The sequence below is a fragment of the Typopeltis vanoorti genome, chromosome 21 (genome assembly GCF_054136105.1).
Source record: "Typopeltis vanoorti isolate ZY-2024b chromosome 21, IOZ_Tvanoo_1.0, whole genome shotgun sequence".
NCBI lineage: Eukaryota > Metazoa > Arthropoda > Arachnida > Uropygi > Thelyphonidae > Typopeltis > Typopeltis vanoorti.
In genome coordinates, this window is record NC_143569.1 from 25,849,850 (window position 1) to 25,870,882 (window position 21,033).

Consider the following 21,033-nt stretch of genomic DNA (forward strand, 5'->3'; position numbering starts at 1 on the left):
GGATAAATTATCGTAATGCATTATCTGGAAAGAAAATTAATCTTCCCAAACAGAAGAAAGTTTTGTCTTTTAGAAGTATACTTATTGGATTTGACGAACCAACGTCGTTTATAACGCATTAGAGTTAATACTAAGTTCTTTAAATATTTAAGATTCCTAATTACGCTAAAAGTCTTTTAGTTATGGGAAAAATCTATTCTCCTTTCCTTAAACTTAAGTCGTTTTTCGTTTATTACTTCAATTGATATTCTAGTCAGTTCAGAAACTACGTGATGGCATATGTGTTTCCTGTTCTGTCCTGAAACTACTAAGTTTGGGGACAAAAAGCAAGTTTCTGTCTCTCTTAAACGACATTAAGATAAGGCCTGACCCATATTTTCTTATCTGTTTTTGGTTTCCTTTCGGCTATTCGTTCAGTTGTTTTAACACACAACAACTTATTTCTGTCAGATATTCGCTGCGCCAATCCAAGGTCTTCTTTAACTGACGCGACAAGCAGTAATTGTTTGCTTTCTTTCAACAATTAACTTTTTATTGTTGCATTAGACTTAACGGAAATAGCGCACATGATATTCATTGTTGGTTTCGGGCTAACCATACAGAGAATGATTTTGAATAAAAACGAGTCATAAATCTAAACATCAGCCACTATTATTGATGTATAAAGTTTGCAAAAAGTTTTTTTTTCATATATATATATATATATATATATATATATATAAAGAAGTGTTCTACTCACCATTTACTACAATTCTTCCGGAGGTTGAGCTAAGGACCGTTTCTCCTGTTAGACGATGTCGCGTTTGACATCGGTAAGTGTTTTTGCTTAGTTTGTCGCTGGCTTCGTGTACTAGAAGCTCCCCTGATCGCAACACTGTGTAAACTCCATGACCTTTAAAAGATGCACAAAAAGTCAATTGTGAAAAGATTCAACGTGCATTGGATTAAAAGATTAAGAAAGCAAACAAAATGCAATAAATAAACTGTATAGAAGTACAACACGCAACGTTTTCATTTAAGGATTTCCACTTTAAGTGGAACAATAACATCAAAGAGATTTAAACATTTTTTTTAAAATAGTATGACTTTTTTTTCCCCTTTTCTTTTCTTTTCGCTGTAGTCACGGGTGAGTTCCTCGCTACCTTATTAAGAAGATTACTTATTGTGCACCACCCCATAAACTGGGACATGAGTATTGTTGTATGTTAATCCTTTTTTATGTTATGCATATCAGTTGAATGCATTCTCAAATTGGTTTTCCTAATGCGATCGACTAGAAGGAGCTTAAAATACTAATTGTTGCTTTTTAAGCTCTTAACAACACAAAAAGTTACCATTGGTTTATTTACTGGATAATTTAATATAGACAGAGAATTAATTGTAGATAGTAACTGAGAATACAACAATTTGATGAAATCCTGTTGGTTATTTCAACAATGCCTTTTAGAAGATTGTTATAGAACAATACTGTGGTATTTCATCAACAATTTGATGAAATCCTGTTGGTTATTTCAACAATGCCTTTTAGAAGATTGTTATACAACAATACTGTGGATGAAACACAAATAGCGATTGACTATGCAGTAGTAATGCATTATTGATTCTTTTTGATTACGTAGTGTTGTTAATTCTACAAATTTCATCACGGGTGAATCAGGTGGGATTAATAGATGTCCCTGCATTTGAATATAAAAATCTAACAAAATTCACCTCTTCGTTGTCTTTGGTGGCGCAGTTAGGACTTTCATTTTTTTCAATGGGAAATAACTGGATTCGAATTTATCGACACTGTCAGGGATATTTTTAAGCACGCTTACAGCTGAGCGAGTTATCTAACCTTGGATGAAACCGTCGTTTCACATCAAATTGTTTAGTCAACTTTACCATAATTTGGATACAAGCTGTGAAAAGGTTTACAGAACTCATGTGGTCGCGCTTGATTTTTCCGGTGCATTTGATAGTGCTTAGCATAGAGGATACCTTACTAACAATTCACGCTTCAAGATATTCCATAACTGATGCCTTTATATACGCAGATCTTCTTAAATATTTTATGGGCTTCTTCGGCCCCTTGAGATTCGGTTGTCAGTTTCATGGTGGATGACTTCCGAATCTGACAACCGAATCTCAAGGGAACATCATCATTATTGCACTTATATTTTTCTGTTATGTATTAGTTATCTTTTCTCACTAACCTCAAATTGTATTCATGGGTTTTTGCTTAAGACAGTACACTCCATTTTTCTTCTTTGTTCGATAAATTATGCAGTACTCGAATGATTCAAGATTTTTGATAACAGCATCTTAAATCCCGATTTAATTACTATTTTCCAGTGGGATGAAGATAATCTTGTTCACGTAAAAGCTTCCAAAAGACAGTTCTCTTAACAACATCTCACTTTAATATAATCGATTTAGTTTAATCCTTTATCCCAGTGAGAGCAAACAAAGTTTGCGCCTGAAAATATCTTCAGGACTAAATATAGTGTTGTACTATCTTATCCAGTAAGTAGTGCAACACCAAGGCAACTCGTGGCAGAGGTGGAGCAAGCTACCAGGCACTTCTAACCCAGTATCTCCCATAATGCAAAACACATTTCCTATGTGGATATGTATACTGTTATGCATTAAAGGGATTGGCCATCTACCCAGACTAGTTTCGACCTTTATTGAGGTCTCTTCAGTGGGAGCCAGGCCCAGAGCTGGAGATACCAGGCAGAAGCAGTAGCAAGTCATCTGTGCCTATGGGATTTTCAACATCTTTCTCTAAATCCAGAGTAATTTTTAAAAAAGGTGATAAACCTTTTGGCAACTCCCATAGGCACAGATGACTTGCTACTGCTTCTGCCTGGTATCTCCAGCTCTGGGCCTGGCTCCCACTGAAGAGACCTCAATAAAGGTCGAAACTAGTCTGGGTAGATGGCCAATCCCTTTAATGCATAACAGTATACATATCCACATAGGAAATGTGTTTTGCATTATGGGAGATACTGGGTTAGAAGTGCCTGGTAGCTTGCTCCACCTTTGCCACGAGTTGCCTTGGTGTTGCACTACTTACTGGATAAGATAGTACAACACTATATTTAGTCCTGAAGATATTTTCAGGCGCAAACTTTGTTTGCTCTCACTGGGATAAAGGATTAAACTAAATCTATTATAGTCTAACCTAGTGATAAATAAATTTTCAACATCTCACTTTATTCTCCTTAATTTTGATAATATTCCAGATAAGTCAGATTTCTTTTCTTCGATCGACTTATACATGATATCCTGTATCATTTATAAGTCGATGATTACACGTATATCCTCATCTTCCAAAAAAATTTTATTTGCTCCGTTCATGACATTACTGCTTGTCTCGTGGACAGCTCTTAACACTATTTAAATTCACCCATTCATTGGAATACTGTTCTCACGTTAGAGACAATGCATCAAAACGTCCCTGAAGAATTATTGGTGGTAACCAGAAGAGGGAAATTCACTTAACAGATGACCGTTACCCTTTCTAACAGACTATCTTTAATCACGTTCTCACAGACTTTGTTTCTGTATTGGGACTTTTCTGGATACGTGAATACAAAGGATCCAGATAGAATTATAGAGGATGGTGAGCAGTTGGTTTGACGAATACATCCGTTTCATGCCCATATTTAACCTTTCATCTCCTCCTCTTTCATTTCATCTATTTATGCTGTATTCTTTGGAGTAGCTTTTCCATACAGTTATTCCCAAGAAATACGAACTCTTTCGCTTAAGAAACACAACAACAGCATTCTTTGACTCTAATTACTTTTAGACACACACACTTTGTTATAGTTTTTGTTACTTATCATGTGATTAAATTGATATATACAATGTATGCTGCTATTTCAGCCGTCATAATATATGTTTTACTACAATGTACATTATTATACATACAAAAATACTAAAATATTTTTAAATGTTATATTTGCTTCGTTAAAATAAACGAAACGTCATACCTGACTCAAATAACTACAGGGTAAAAATTGCATTCTGAGACATAAAACGAATAACGAAATACAAAAGCTGCAATGAATAAGTTTATTCTATTTTAAGCTAAAGAATTGATTCGGCATTAATCAAAAAAATCTTTTGTTCTTAGAATAATATAAATATTTCTTTCAAACGTTATCACATATAAAAATGAGTTTAACAAACCAATTTTTTAAACTACTGTCGTTTGTTTCATTCATCCTCATCACCACTGGAACAATGTTTGATCTTTGCACATTAAAGAGAAAAACTTTACACATTGGAGTTTAACTCTTGCCAGTGAATAATCATTATAAACAGGAGTACGCGAGGTTATTTCTGAACAACAAATTAACTTTTTATTGCTGTGGTACAGCAACTAATACTTCCTCGTTTTACAGAAGAGTCAGAGCAATAACAGTTCCCCGAACAGAATATTTAGGCGGAGTAACATTGAGCTGCTCTTCTTCAGAAAGATGTTCTGAATGACTACTCATCAGCCTTTTTAATTATTCCGAGTTCCTTAACGGAACGGAGATGAAAAGAACATCTATCTTACCTCTCATCGCTATTAAAGGTCATCACATTCTGACGTAACTGACAAATAATAATCGAAGGCACTTACCATTAACGTCAGAAGCTCTCAGTACCACCCCATCATTCCGGATCCACGAGTCAACGGTGATGTATTCCCGGACGAAGGATGGGAGGTGACAGCGAAGGACTCCCGTACTTTTACGGATGACATAATCGTCATACACTTGAGCGATATATTTCTGATGGACCACTGAAAAGCAAAGAGGGATAAAAATCGTTAATTTACGATGCTTGTTCTTATGGCTGTGTCAGTTTAATATGCTCGATTGATGACCGTAACAAATTAGTAGCTACCAAGGCAGATTACTAAAGAACGACACCTGGTGGAGTCATCAAATTTGTCGATATTTCATGTTGTGAAATATTGACAAAACTTTCATTAATCTCCAAAACTTTCACTTAGGTTGCATTGAAATAAAAATGCTAGATACGTACAGAAACTGGAATACTGGAATAATGATTGCATCATTATTCAAATAGGTATTTTAATATTATGTACTTTTATTGTACTGTTTAAGCAAACGCAAAATAAATCTTGGATGATCCAAAGAAAACTTCGAATCATCCAAGTATACTCTTGCCAGGTGTGAAAGATATTGAATACATGTAAGATAAATATGATGATGAAATTCGACATTTTATTTTTTTAGGAAACACCTATGTGATAAGAATAACTTCAATATTGATAATCGGCTATAATAATTATTTTAGTTAGATTATGGAAAATTTTTTAATTTATTTTCCTGGATTTTTTGAGCCTCGGTAGAATAGTTGCAAAGATTTTTCTCGAGAAAGGCCCGGATTTGAATCATATTCAGAATGCGAGGGATCGTACTCAAGTCCTTTCCGACTGAAGATGAATAATCAGCCTTCGCTCCCCCCACCCACCCAGAAAATTGGACTTTTCTTCCCCCAAACAGGTTGATCTTCTGACGAATACGCGCAATGAGGATATTTGTTAATTTTTCGATTTGTTTTATAGCTTTAATACTTTTTGCAGTAATTCTGTCCAATTTAACACTACTCACCTTAACTCGAGCCCGGATTTTTATTAGTATTTATGATTTTGTTCTATGATTCAGTCTACGAAGAAATTAAGGAAATCATTGCTCGCAGATACCTTCTTAATTATGGCATACCCATGGAAGAAAGGTAAAATCAATTAGAAAGAAGAGGTCTGAAAATAACGTTACAAAGAAACATTCAAATAGAAAGGAAATATTCAAAATATTTTGCAGAGAGGAAGGTAGTACTACCTGGTAAGAATGATCTATCATTAGAAAGCACTGTGAATACGGTCCAAGATACAAATGCCATGTAGTAGTTATACTTGACGTTTTATCGAACACAGAATATGGGAAATACCTTTGCAAGCGAAGAGAGTTTCATTAGGATCAAAGAAAGTCACGTATTGTGTAGGAACCGGCAGAAAACAACCAATGTAAGTAAAGAAAAAGATCGAGAGAGAGAAAAAGAGAGCGTGTGTGTGTGTAGTGAAAATATAAGTAGAGATATTATGAAACTGGAGTTACAGGAAAAAAGTATATTGGACAAGCCAGTAAGCAGTATATTTTGAGTTTAGAATTTGTTAGAATTAAATGGCTCAAAACGAAAGCTGAATTATATTTTGAGCTGTAGGATACTCTCTAATCCTTTCGAATCTTATAAAAAAAACTCATTACTTGAGTACATCTTTGTCCCATTAGTAATAATTAATCTTTTATTTTCGATAGAAATAAATTTTAATGAAATTAATCTTCAACAAGAGTATTTTTTTTTATCAGTGAAGAGCGAAGTTCACTGAACTTTGATTTGTTGTCTGGACTTTGATCCACAATTAGTAGCTTTAAAAAGTTCTTTGGCGGTTATATCAAATTACAACTTATTAAAAGGTTTTCATGTAATACATGATTACTAATAAAGTAGTCCGAGCACAACGACCATATTTATTCTACTGATTATTGAGCAATAGTTGATTTTATCCAGAGGAAACATCAGCAAAAAAGAAAATACAAAGAAGAATTGTAATTTTTTGTACATCGCTGTCAAAAGTACTTTTAAAAGCATCGGACAATAAGAGATTCGAATGGTAGTACAGCATTTGAAATAATGCAAGCAATGACCGACATTGCACGCTTAATTTGGGTCCTTTTGCCATTGTCTTGCTCAGGTGGGGGATGAGGGGTTTGAAACTATGCACGACAGAAGCAGCTATATTCTAATTAGAAAACGAGGACAATATATGTGATTTAATTGGAAGGGGGTGTATCCTTCCCTGAGTTAATCCCTCACGATTTCATGTTTCTTGACTTTCTTTAGTAATTAGCTACCCAAACACAAGAAACACGCACAGGCACTTTGTGTTCCTTTGCTCAGGAGAGGATTACAGCATAATGTACTGAGCTACACAGAACTGGTCACCATTTTTACAAATTAAGGAACAAAGTTAAGAAGAGAGTTAATTAGAGAAGTTATTTTTTATGTCCCCGTATCGATCAAAGTGTTAAGTGCGTTTTCTCCTTTGAATTGAAAAACATCCCATATTTCATTAGGTAGCGCTGGGGTCGGGGCAAGCGTAAAGCGACTAAAGAAAAGATCAATAGTTTTAAGATGGATTACATTAATAAGACTACTGACGTTAGTGTGTGTGTGCAAACTTAATGAGTTTTAAGATTTTAAAGGTACCTTTAGGCCTAACGAGTTTACGTTTGATCAAAAGAGAACTAACAAAGAAAATTTCACTTTTATGAAACTGAGTTGCACATTTTGGTTTTGTTTACTCTTTTGTTTATTTATTTGTTTGCTTCGAGTACTTGTGAATAAATACGATACCGTTTCTGGACTTCTGATGTATATGTTACTTCTATTTATCTTCCTATTTATGTAAACTAACCAGTTCATTATGTAGATGTGTAAACAAAAAAAATTTTGCTTACTTCGGGTTTGCAAATTTGGATATTTTTTTATATTCACAACCATATTTTTGTTCGGCGCATTTGTATGAGAGCAATTATAACTAACCATTTTCTCTTATGATTCATATCATAGTTTATTTATTTCAATAAATCGCCAGTTGATTTAATTAAAATTTCCATAACTTAAGCAAAAAATCAACATAAATTTTGTTTATAAAATAATTAGGGTATTCTAATAAATTTAAACGAAATGAATTACTAATTTCTAATTTAGCTTATACACCATTTTATAAAATAAATACTACATTTATATTAGAATAATTGCATAATTCTTGTAATGGAAGAATGTAAGGAAAAAAGTCCTTTTTAGGACTTCCAGGGTAACAAATGGCGATGCTGAACCAAGGAAGTAAACTGAGGTTCGGCTGTTGCTGTTATCCTGGGTGTGAGTTTTTGAGTTCGCTCCCTTAGGGTTTTTGCCTTAAGGGAGCACCTTGAGTCTCCGGGGAAGGTGTTCTCCGGCAGGGCCCGCTGAGGGGTTCTTGTCGGTGAATTATTTTCCTCGGAATTTGAGCGGTTCTGCTCAGGAGTCGGGGAGCCCATCGGGGTGCTAGGATGGGGCGGCCGACACTGAGTGGAACCAACGCTGAGCGGTTCTGCTTAAACGGGGAGCCCGTCGGGGTGCTTGGACGGGGCGGCCGTCAATGAGTGGAACCAACGCTGAGACATGGACGGTCTTTCGCCCACTATGGAGTGGCCTAGAGATCGTCCGATTTTTTGAGATTTTACCCTTTACTTACTAATCAGGGTAACAAATGGCAATGCTGTAGCCAATGAAGTTTTAACTGAGGCTCGGCTATTGCCGTTACCCAGCCATGACTAGAGCTTTTTAGCTCAATAACACTCCATCCACACAGATTTACTTCATTCATATGACAGGATAAAGAGTCAAGGACTCAGTCCATCGCCCAGTTCTTATAAGAACTTGTAATGGAAGGTAATATATGCGTGTATGTATTTCGGGTTTGCAAAATTGGTTTATGCGGTGCAGCAACTTCCAATAGAGAGAAGGCAAATAAGCATTTAAATAACTTTTACGATATTGGTAGTTTTAAGTTTTATGTACTTAAACAGTTAAGATTTGTTGAAATGAATTTTTAAGAATTATTTCTTAAACATCTATTCTTCCCCTCTTCTCTCTCATAGAACTATATATATATATATATATATATATATATATATATATGATTCTGTGATATATAGACAAGCGAGCACGTGCAGGAAAGATTTATTCCAGCGATAACAATTGGACGACTGAACAGAGTTCTCCGCTAATTAGAGTCTATCGGAAAATTCTTGACAGCTGTGCATTTCCGTGCGAGATCTAAATTAAACATTTAAGATGGATTGCTCCCATTAAGCGGACAAATTGCAGTGAATGAGAATATTCCAATTCAAATGGCAGGTTTCACAGGATGTTTGTTGTCGGAAAAGTTGGATACACCTGGGAGTGTTTGGGTATTGATAAGCAGCTCATCTGATAGCTCCGAAGGGACAATTCGGTACTCTGTATTGCTTTTTTGAAAAATACTTTTAAAGTGCTCGTGTTTAAATAATTTTGGCATTTTAAAAAGAAGTGTCTTAGTTCCCTTTGTGCATTAATTTTAGGAATTTAATACGCTGATTGGTTTTTCATTTCCATTCGTTTTCGATTCTTATATTTTTCCTTATCGTGAGAGGCTTTTAAACAAATTGTTTTCTTTTAGTGTTCGATTCAGTGGCGCCGTCTTGTAACTGTTGGATATAAATCTTCAGAAAACCAGAAGTCTTGAAAAGTCTGATAGATATTTTTCTGTTCGCTGTCGGTTGAACCACAATCCAACTAAATAATATTTAGCTAACAGCCATTTGTTAACAGTAAGATAATTGAAAAATCAGACGTTTTGCCGGAAAAGCACTACATGTTCGCAGCATTCTTTTATTATTAGTGGTGGTTGAACATCTTTTGATTTTTATGGAGTGCTTTTTTGTTATCTTCACGTGAAAAATGTTTATAAATATATACCAAAGAATTCAACCTAACCCTATTTTGATACTGCATTGATATAAGAAAAAAAAGAACTTTATTCCTCTAACCATCTCTGGATTTTACAGTGAATTCGTGTTAACCGGATATATATAAAACTTTTGTAGTTAAGCGATAATTATTATTTCATATAACTCTCGAAAACATAATGAAAACTGAAGCTTCGAAAAGCTGTTTCAAGTTTCCACTAAGAAGACATTGATCCATCTTGGATTGCAACGATATGAACCGTAAGAATTATTCTAGGCCAGAACTATAGTTCTTGCCTATGAGCGATCTTAGCGACCAATTATTAGAACATGGAAATTTTAAAATTTAGAGATTAGTTGCCGTTTTGATTAAATAATCGGACTGTATTGTTCATTTTTTCAGAGAACTTTTAGAGCACTTTGTTTATAGCACTGTTGAGCTTTATGCCTCCATAAGGCTAATGACGTGTCAAATTGCTTATCGCCGCCTTTTTAATAAATAAATACGTAAATAATAATTTATTAATAATAAAATATTTATTAATTAGGTTTCTCTAATTAATAAATAAGCGAATAATCTAATTAATAAATACAATACTTGAGTTTACGTTTTAGTTTCATCATTTCTTTTAATATTAGAACCTACTTGTTATATACATAGACTACAATGACGGTTTCAATATTTCAACTTCAACCTCCAGTTTCATACGAAAAGTAATCAATTGACAGGACCGCATTAATATATTTTAACGCCATCCAAATCCCCAATATTTTAACAGCCAACTTTGTAAAAATTACAAATTATAATTAAAGCTTTCTTTCCTGCACTTCTCTTTCATCCGTATGTAGATGGAACTTTAAAATTGGATTCTTTACTATAATATAGCTTTCAGTTTTAGTTCTGACTGAACAATGACATTTGTCAAGAAACTTCCCCCCGTCGTATTAAAGAGTCTGCTGAATATATTGAATACTGATTTGCTGTGTGTCTGATAGTCTTCTGTAATTATACTAAGAATTCCGAAAACGATACGAAACATGTGACGAATTTTTCGTTAGCAACTAAGGAAAAAAATGTCTTTTGAATGATTAAAATAGCTTATATGGTTAAATGGATTTGGAATTCATGTAACATAATTAACAAACTGTTAATTATGTTAAATAATTAACAGTTTGTCAATAGTGATATTTTTAGAGTAACAAATATCTCTTGACGATAATTTCATATATAGGCTAAATGCTATCACTGAGATGGAAATTTATAATATTTCCAGTTTAGCTCATTTTACCTGCAAGTCGAAATCGGATTTATATCTTCGTATTGATGAATTAAACCCACACAGAACAATTCTTTAATGGGAATGAACGTTTGTTGTTGCTGCTGCAAATGTACGAGAAGAAGCACAGTAATGGAAAGACTACGTAAAGTGGAGATTAAAGAAATGACTATTTTATTTGTTTTATTTTACGATGAATATCTACTGTTGAGATGCATTCAGTCGGAGATTTATAAAATAGTATTAAGTGGTAACAAGAATAAAACCAAGACTTTCTAAACAAGGACTCGCTGTATAGGATACCCTCACAAGGCACATCTTTTGAAAGCATCTTGAACGGTGGATAGTCAGAAGCGATGACAATCATTATTACGAAATATGTGGGATCGAATTTCCGTTTATACGGTAAGGATCGTTTATGCGTTTTTTTCCTTTCAGAAAGTGTTTTGCTGATATAAATCGGGGTTGACAGGATTTTACAAGAATAACATGCAAAGCTTAAACACAGGGTCAGAGTAATTTCCAGACAAAATATTTGTTTTATTTGATTAAATTTTTGTACAATGAAATTTGTGAAGTTCAATTTGTTATGCTACAAATACAGTTTATTGTTGTTGTAATATGAGCATTAATGTGTTTTTTTTTGAAGATAAATTACTATCATCGTTTTAATCCGTGAACTTCGCTCTTGATCAATTAAAGATTATTAATAATTGGACTTGCACCTACTTCATCGATATAATCAAGCAAAATATTTTGATAACGTAGTCAAACTTATGTGCCCACAAGAATGGCAGGAACACTTTTTACAATAAGCAAAATTATTTTCCCAGTCTGTTCCAAAGTCTCTTACGGCCTTAGCGTAAGAGTTGGTACAATTTAAGCAACAAATGAGAAAAGTAAACCCAATTACATTTCGATGTTCAGTTTGAAAAAAACGTTTTATTTTATCCTTCAGTAAGTTCGATTTGTTTTGTATTTAACTTGGTCAATGAGTTGATAATCTTTGAGTATATTCTCTTAAGCTCAAAATCTCAAACATATCACGAGAATCTTATATATTTTTCATAACAAAATCGAACTGCTATACCTAAATATAGTAATCCCAGCATGCATTGAGTGATTTATGTTTATTTTGGCTTCTGTGATGACATCACGTTTGGGTAGAATTTTTCTCCTCGATTCACAAAGCACAGAAGGATACATCATATGCTTCTTAAATTTAGAATTACCAAGTTCTTTTAGTCATGTACTGGACATTATTATTGCAAATATTCTCTTCGTTTTTGAAAAAAAAAAACAAGCAGATAGCATCTTTTCATTTATTCATATCTAAAAGTGCAATAACTAAAGTTAGATTTATTGCTTAGTTGCGTTTTCAAATTTATTGCTTAGTTTTAGTGTCCCGGATTTCGCAACACGTTCTGTGAGGTTACCGTTTTCTCTTCGAGCACACCTGAATGAGCGTAATTGAATTCATTTGGCGAGTTTAAAATAAAGTCATAAATAAACAAAGAATTCTCAACCCTCTGCTTCCATTACTTTGTAAACATATATTAGATTTCAGCTTATTAGGCAGCTTGAATAAAATCTAGTTTATATCTTTTTACTAATAGTTAAGGTTGCTGCCTCTTATCTATCAGAACATATATAAATTAGAACATCAGTAAATTGATGTTTTTGCCTAAAATCATCATTTACGTGTTATTTGTATGGTTACAATTAGTCGTGACTACCACAGAGAGAATTAGTCATGCAATTTGAAATCTTTATTGATACGTAACAGAAATATCAAATGTCATTCAATATTTAGCCAAATCATGATTTCCTTTCAGGGATGATCAATCATCATTATCATCATTTCCTGAAAGTAAATTATAATATATCATTTTTTCATTTAGAAATCTGATGTCACCAAATCTCCCACCATTATATTCGGTCTATAATTAATAATTTAATTTGTTTGAAGCCCTACTGTAGGATGTTCACAATATTCATTCCATTTCCGGCGTATGAGTAGATCTCTATTGCCAATGTGTTGTACACAGATGGCAGAATTTTAATTGAAATGTCTGTCTGTCCGTTTAGGCTGCAACAATGTTACGTTTTTAATTTCTCTTCAGTTGCATTTATGTGTGACCATACTATGTTTTCAAGTCTGGTTTATTGTGTGCACAATCCTGTCGCAAGAAACGTAGTTAGCAACTTTTTATCACCAACGGAGCACTGAAAAGATTTTTTTGTAATATTTATTTTGGAGGAGGTTTTAAATCATATTAATCACTGATCTAATATTTGTGAAATGAAACCTAATACAGAGACGCGTTTGGTGTTCATCATTTTCTTCTAATAATACGAACACACCGGAATATTAAGCAAATGAAATAAAGAAATGTTAAATTCCAAATCCATATGATAAACTTTCATCTTCTTGAAAGCTTCAGAGATAACATAGTTTTGATCGCGTACTTTGATATTAAATTTTGCAGTAATATTAAGAATTAGTATTTTTGATCGTTGATAGTTTGTATGATTATCTATTCTCCTTTCTTGTGAGGATTTCCATTCTTTTCTTTCTCCCCCTCCAGATAAACACGAGTAGAATAAACAAGACTGTATATTGGAAAACAAGGAGGGAAACATAAATCATGAAAAAAACTGCATTTTCTCCAACCTCATTGTTTAAGTATCCTAGATCGAGTACTTTAAATTTTATGATGACTTACAGATAGAAATAATACGTTGTAATATTAAATATCAGTAGCGCAATGTATAACACAGATTTCTTTTGATCTAGAATTGTGGTTAGATTTATATGAGTAACACAAATCACGAGCTTCAATTTCTACGTTTCCTGGAAAAGTCGTCGTTTCTTAATCAGTGTTAACATATCAGTATAATCATCTTAACCTTTAGCAACAAAACTGAATATATAAGAGCAAATATAGCATATTAACATTTTTAACAGCTTCAGTTCATAAAATGGTATCGTCAGATATATGCCTTCCATACCACCGGAACATTAAAATAAACAATCGTCAGATGCTTATAGGTAGAGTATTGATCAAATTCTTATCCTGCATTTTTCTTATAAAATCTAAAGATTTATTAAAGTACACACTAGATAAATAAATTTCATCTTCGTTTCTTTTGAAGAAGATATTAATCGTGACATGACATTAAGCCTATATTAGGCTCAATAGCATGTAAACAGAAACTTAATGTAAGCTTTATTAATTGTCTGCCAATGGAGTTAAACCCATCTCTTTGCTCTGCTATGTCATCGCTTGAGTGTATTCCCAGGCCAGTTTGTGTGTTTTTAGGATGAAAAATTTACCAATTAGATTGGTTAACTCAGCAGTTATCCAATCAGATGCGGAGGAGGAAAGCTAAATATTCCTTTTGCTCTAGATGAAACGCATTTTTCGACGACTACTTTTTAATAATAAGAGGTATCGTTACCACTTACACTGCACACTCAGACTCATTGGATAAGGAAACTAAGATACTGAACTTTCTAGAATTATTGGCTCATATAAATATTAAATATTGCAAAATATGAAACTGAATATGAATATGAACATATTAAACATTCTTCTGAGGGGTAGCACTTAAGATAAGCATCATTTCAAAAGCCATAGGAAGTTATGTAACTTTCAGCAGTCATCATTGCACGCGAAAGATAACTGAGATTAAAAATGACTACTGTTTGCAATTTAATCTCTTGAAAATACAAAAAAAAAAAAAAGATATGCAGATAATTACGAAAAATCATTGTCTTCATTTGCATCACAACTGTAGGACTAGCATTCAAATGACAAAACAAATTATAGAAATAATGAAATATTTTTTCATTACTTTGAAAGAAGAGATATACAAAGTAAAGGGAGGAGGGGGATGACTAGTAAATGAGTAAATGAATAAGGAAAAAAAATCTCTGCCCTCCTTGAAATATACAAACTTCAATTCTGACATTGCCATAGTGGCCACTTCTCTGCATTACATCACGTACTAGCAGCAAACGTAACATTACAGGGGCCAACTTTGTTGAACAAGAAAAGACAGAATGCTGTCTGCCTCTTCAAATGACAAAATCAGTAAATCGCTGCTTCTTTCTTCGAGATTGCAACTCCTCTAAACTCCAGAGAGAACAAGAAAAGCAAAAATTTAATTATATATCAACCTGCAATCTTTTTCTGAGGAGATGGTCCACGTGAATCACAGCGTTGTCATTTCAAGTTTTGTTTGTAAGTTTTTTTTTTTCCTGTTTTTTTTTTTTTTCCTTCGCTTTGTCTTTTGGTGTTCGGGGCTGTGTTGAAACAAACAGCGTAGTAAAATTTTAATTAAGCCGTTTACCATCGACGTTTTTTTGTGCAGCTGTTGCGAGAGAGAAAGAGAGAAAGAACGTGGAACCAGCTATTTGATATACCACTCTTTGTTTAATTTGTATCTCCAGCAACGCACTGCTGAAGAAACGATTGCGAAGTAGTAATATCCGGTCGATGCATCGGTTGTCTCCCAATCTCTCTTAACTGAATGTTTACTTTAGTTTGAAAGTGTGCTTCTTATCAGCATTAAGTTAGCGCACATCTTTTTTTTTTTTTGTGTACTCTCAGATGGTCAAATTTCTCATTAGTATTTTAAAAATTTTAATTCTATTTTAAGTGAACTATTTTAAAATTAAGTTAATTAAAATCACTTAAAATGATATTGGTACTCGGAGAAAAATTGTCTGTATGGACAAGACTAGAAATTATATCATTTGTCGATAACAATTAGTTGTATTAGCACAATATAATGTGCATTTTTTCAAAAAAAAAAACTGCTTTGAATTGTACTAGAAATTCATATTCATTACAAGAAGTTCGCCATTATTTGATAGTATAATGTGAAGGGTTTTAAATACAAACATAATATATTTCGAGATTTAATAAATATTTTCTCTAAATTGTTGAATGATAACTTATAAACGAAATGTATTATTTTCAATAGAAAACAAAATAATTTTTATTGCCAAACCGCATAACTATGTGAAGGTAATATGCATGTTTTACGTGCATATGAAACACAATCTTTTTTTTAATATAAAGGGGCTAAAATAGAGAATTCTAATTTTGTTATTACTGTGCAGTGGTCTTGTATAGACTTGTACAAAGGAATCAGATATAGCTGGAGTATATCTCTGTTGTATCTTCTGCTGAAGTAGATTACCTGGATATGTTTTTTTTCTTTATCCTCTCAATATAAAAGGAATACCGTTTGTCATGACATTTGGGTGGATGAAATATTGCAGAGATTTTAAAAATGATTTTTTATTTGCATAAAATATTTCTTTTATTCTACACAAATATACCAGAATGATGATTTGGTATTTCGTTTATGTATTTTGCATATTTTAACGCTTGCCTGCACAGTTTCTTTCCACCCTACAACCAATTATTAAATATTATTTGTCTAAACAACATTTTTGACAGTTATGTACCATACATCAGATACTGTCCATTATTAGATCTGACCACTAGATAGTTTTTGAGTAGTATTCGTGTGCTACTAGTGGATCAGACATATTGGAAAATATGCATTTTTCACTTCTTTAAAACAAGATTCACGATGTAATGATAAGTCGTGTTTAATAGCATTATTGTATAGTGACATTAATCATTATCACAATGAATAAATATCCTGTAACAGCGTATTTTCACGATAATAACCATTCATCTAGAGAATGTTTAGAGTAACATTTCATGCTTCTTACCTCCATTTCTTTGACCAATAGTTGCTAACCCTTGAGGATGATATATACGTTTTGTAAAGGTCATTTGCAATACTAAGTTATGTGGAGAACCACTCTGTTATACAGCCGTATTTCCGAAAATGACACATTTCATCGCATTACAGTGATATACATGACGATGTTTAGGATTCGTGTAAATAATGTAGCCCTTGTCAGATGTTTCAGAGTATATTGGATATATTTCTTAATTATTAGCGATCTAAAATTTATGACTTTCAGTTCTGAAGACATTATGTAAGCCTATTTCCTCATACTTTTCACTGAACACATGTTTTGTATATCCTGCAATACCTGGATGGTAAGTTCGGGCATTTATTTTAACTATTCCACACGGATACGCGATAGGCTCTGCAACCCTCTTAAGACAGGATTGCTATAAAATTGCTGTATCAGTCAATTATCAATCATCCTGAAATAAATTCACTTCCAAACTATCACATTATCACGTTAATGACCTTGACTATAAATATTACCACTGCTCAAGAAGGCTTCTTGAACAGTATGTTTATCAGAAGTGATTTTCTCTTGAGGGAGAGCTCATATTTTAGAAAGTGGAGTTTCATGACTAAGTACAAGCATCAGGAATAAGATCGAGAACTAGTTGCGCTGTCAGCTGATCTTTCAGCTACCGATAATCCATTGTTATGGACACTGACGACCACATAGGACATCCACTTTGTAAGTTCATGACTCATCGATCGAACATCTCGCTGCGGTGACTTCATTCCCGCACACCTCGCACGGAAGACAGGAAAGATGTGCTCAACGAGTAGCTTTGGAAACCTCTTCAGGGCTTCGTACTTTCTCTTCAAGAGGAAATTCCACCAGAGGCGCGTTGACCATCTTCTACTACACTGTGCCAAAGAATAGGATTTGGTGAAAACTACACGCACGGATGTATTTGTAATAGTTATTTTGGATATTCCACATACAAAAGTAATTTTGTCTTCCTATTTTGTTTTCATTGTTTGATAATTTATTATTTCTAAATAAATATAATTTCACCTTTTTCGGATATTAAATATGTAGAAAAGATAAGCGCTGTGGTCATCAATATTTAGTATTTTATTAATTTTAAAAGTCAAAGAAATAATTCATTAAAATTAAAGAAACAAATAGTTGAACAACTCTTAGTTAAAGACCTGTTTGTTTGATGCAAATCATGTTTGGCTTGCTGCCCTAGATAGGATATTATACATAAAATATGCGGATGTCTCATATTTCCACAGGTGGACTGAGCAACTTCATTTTACTATGTAATGACAAAAGACGTTTTGTAATAGCATTATTGTATAGTGACATTAATCATATCACAAACACAGCGAACCCAAAGTCGCAGTCGTCATATGTAAAGGTGAAAGTTTCTTCTGCTATTCAAATAGTCTGATTGAAATTATTATAATTGAGATGAGACAACAAATTTCAGCGGAGATCATAAACACGAAATTTAATATAAAAAATTCTTTTGTTCAGCAGAGGCAGATTACACTTCAGAATCAAAAAATTAGAATAATCAAATAAAAAGTGTTGAATTATTTGCAGTTCTAATTTATTGCGTAGAAAATAATGATCAAATATGAATTAGTACTGTATAATCTAAATATTCGCGCTTAGCAGATTATATAACCATTTAAACCCATAAAAATGTAATATAAATTATAAGAAAACTGTTATTTGAAAATATTTCCAAAATTAGAATAATTTTTAACGTGGCTCAAAATATTAGCATTCGTCTGTTCCAAAATTTTCCAATTCGTTTTGAGGAGAGCATATATATCAGTAGCTCCGGGACTAACTCGTGTGTGAGGAATCGTTTGTGCGTGGATTTCAGTTAATCATCTGCTAAACATGGGTCGAATGAGTGACATACCACACGAAACTTCTTAGCTTCCGGTATGTCTACACAAAGAAGGCCAAAAATCGAATAGTTTATATAGCTAAAGAATTCTTATCAAGCAAGCATGGCTAGAGTATTGAGACAGTATTATAATAACCAGAGATTTTAAAAATAATCGCTGCAATAGCGGTCGAAAAGTAATAACTACATCAAGAGATGAGAGGAGATTGAAGAATATCGCGAAGAAAAACCACTTACTTCCAAAGTATAACGTATGTTTACAGGAGATGGAAAGAACGAGGTGTGAATGTGTCTAAATCTACGACGTTGAGATGACTTAACAGAATGGGTTTCAGATCACGTGTGCTCAAGTCCGAAATTCCATTGGACTCAATGTGTGATTTCCAAATACCGAATTTCAATACAATCAGTGTACTCAGAGTTTATTATTTTTTTGTTTACTCAATTTCCGAAAATCACCTAGAATGAAGACAGTTATCTATTTAACATACATCAGCAAAAAAGGTTTTTTCTGGAAACTGAAAAACCGTTGTTGCTGATGTATGTTAACACATAAAAACTTCAGTTTTGAAAAATTCAGTATTATAATATGTTTATTTTTGTTATGCATTCGACCATTAAGAAAAGTCTTTTTTTTCCCTGATACGCCAGTCTCTATTTTACTTAGGCATATTGCTTTATTTTTCTGCAGACATATATTACGAATGAGTGTTTTTCCTTGCTAAAACAGATATAAAACTTACAAGATAAAAAAATTAAAAGTTTCTTAACACATGTTCAATGCGGGTACAGTTGCTGACTCACTAACTGTGTGCTTTCTTTCTACCCACCTTCGGTTTCCTTTGCATACGCAGCATTCAACAGAAATGCATTTCTCTTGATGAGTCATCATTTTACTAATACGACAGTGCACTTCCGTCGCCTCAATAACGAGGATGATTTACGTAAAATGTGTGTTCAGGTCGAAAAGATCTGGGTTCGAACCCTGTCTAGCCCGTAATGAACCTGTATAAAGGTTGTTAACCGGATGTTGAGTTGGCTGCTCTCGTACGCAGGGAGCAGGGTTTTTCATGCCGCAACAGAAGCATTAAATATCTGGAGAATATACAAAATTAACTTATATACAGGGTGGCCATAAAATAACTTTCCCTCTTTGGAGGCATCTGTAGCTAAAACCAATAAACGGATTGAAACCAAATTTTATATTGAGACTTTTGAAGGCATGGGGAGATGATTTCCGCGAAAAAAAAATTAGTACCAAAAGTCTCCGAAAGGGGAAATTTTGGCGCTGGAGGAGCCTAAAGCTGTCAAATATTTGTAATAAATGCAGGTAAAAAGGATTCTGCAAATTTTACTGTGCGTACTTGACAGCAGCGCCACCAATTCCACTTAAAAAGGGATTGGGAACGTTCAGATAAAATTATTCGAATGACTGACAAATTGTGCTCAATATGCGTCCTACCTTGCCTTATTCCATTTTATCTGCCTTTAATGTAATTATACGTTTGTTTTCGGCTCCCCAGCGCCAAAATTTCTCCTATCGGAGACTTTTGGTACTATTTTTTTTTTCGCGAAAACCATCTCCCCATGCCTTCAAAAGTCTCAATATAAAATTTGGTCTCAATCCGTTTATTGGTTTTAGCTACAGATGCCTCCAAAGAGGGAAAGCTCTTTTATGGGAAAGTTACAACCTTGTACATTGGGTTGACTAATAGACTTAGTTGATTTGGCCATAATTCTAATCAAAATCAACCAACCAACCGCAATGTTAAGGTGAAAATTACATGAACTCTCGCTGGATGCTTTGGAACCCTTGAGAAATGTTGATCGTAATTGCAAGTGTCCCTTCAGCAAATCTAGCTTGTTTGTAATAAATGGTTAAAGATTAAAGGCCATTCGTTATAATTCTGTGATGAAACTGAACTGCTAATATAACCAGTAGAAGGCAGCGCTATTAGTAATACTTATGAGCATTAGAAGTATTGAGGGTTTCAATTTTTATTGTATCCGAGTATCTTCGAAAAATGCAATAATTACTATTATTATTTTGATAAAATTAATATAGAATTTATGAAATTGTAAGAGTTACTCAACAACATATTCTTTCCTACCTTGCTATTTCATGGCATAGCATTTTAATTCAACTTGTTAGCAATACGTTATTTCATTAACTTATTATAAAATTAATATTAACACAATTCAACCCATTTCCTATTGTGTTATTAGTAGATTAAAATCGCAGCTTAACCTTTTTTAAACTTCGTATTTAGTCTGCCAGTTGATTTGTTTAGCAATCTCCGCTAGATATATTGTTCGTATTACAAACGATAATTCCAATAGACCAAAGGGAAAGCGAATTATCTACCAGTCTAAGAGGGAAGGCGGTAGCGATGAATGCTCGAATGGTGCCTTCTCCACTGCAGCAGGACGATATAATTGGTACGCTACGCTAATAATAGTTTTTATCTGTAAGTGACCTCCTTTGTTATACATCTCTGTCAGAACGGCCACACGAGTTCACCGTGAAATATTTGTTTTCCACTA

At 33.5% G+C, this 21,033-nt stretch overlaps 1 protein-coding gene across 1 annotated transcript in view; it reads right to left on the minus strand.

The window, feature by feature from the left end:
• LOC150094683 (cell adhesion molecule Dscam1-like) overlaps positions 1 to 21,033 on the minus strand; it is a 216,207-nt gene that overhangs the window by 175,741 nt on the left and 19,433 nt on the right. Inside the window, exons 2-3 of the mRNA XM_090411621.1 lie at positions 4,619 to 4,780; positions 740 to 892 (exon numbers count right to left, since the gene is read on the minus strand). Of these exons, the coding sequence (XP_090267747.1) occupies positions 740 to 892; positions 4,619 to 4,780 (315 nt within the window). The remainder of the gene's footprint in view (positions 1 to 739; positions 893 to 4,618; positions 4,781 to 21,033) is intronic.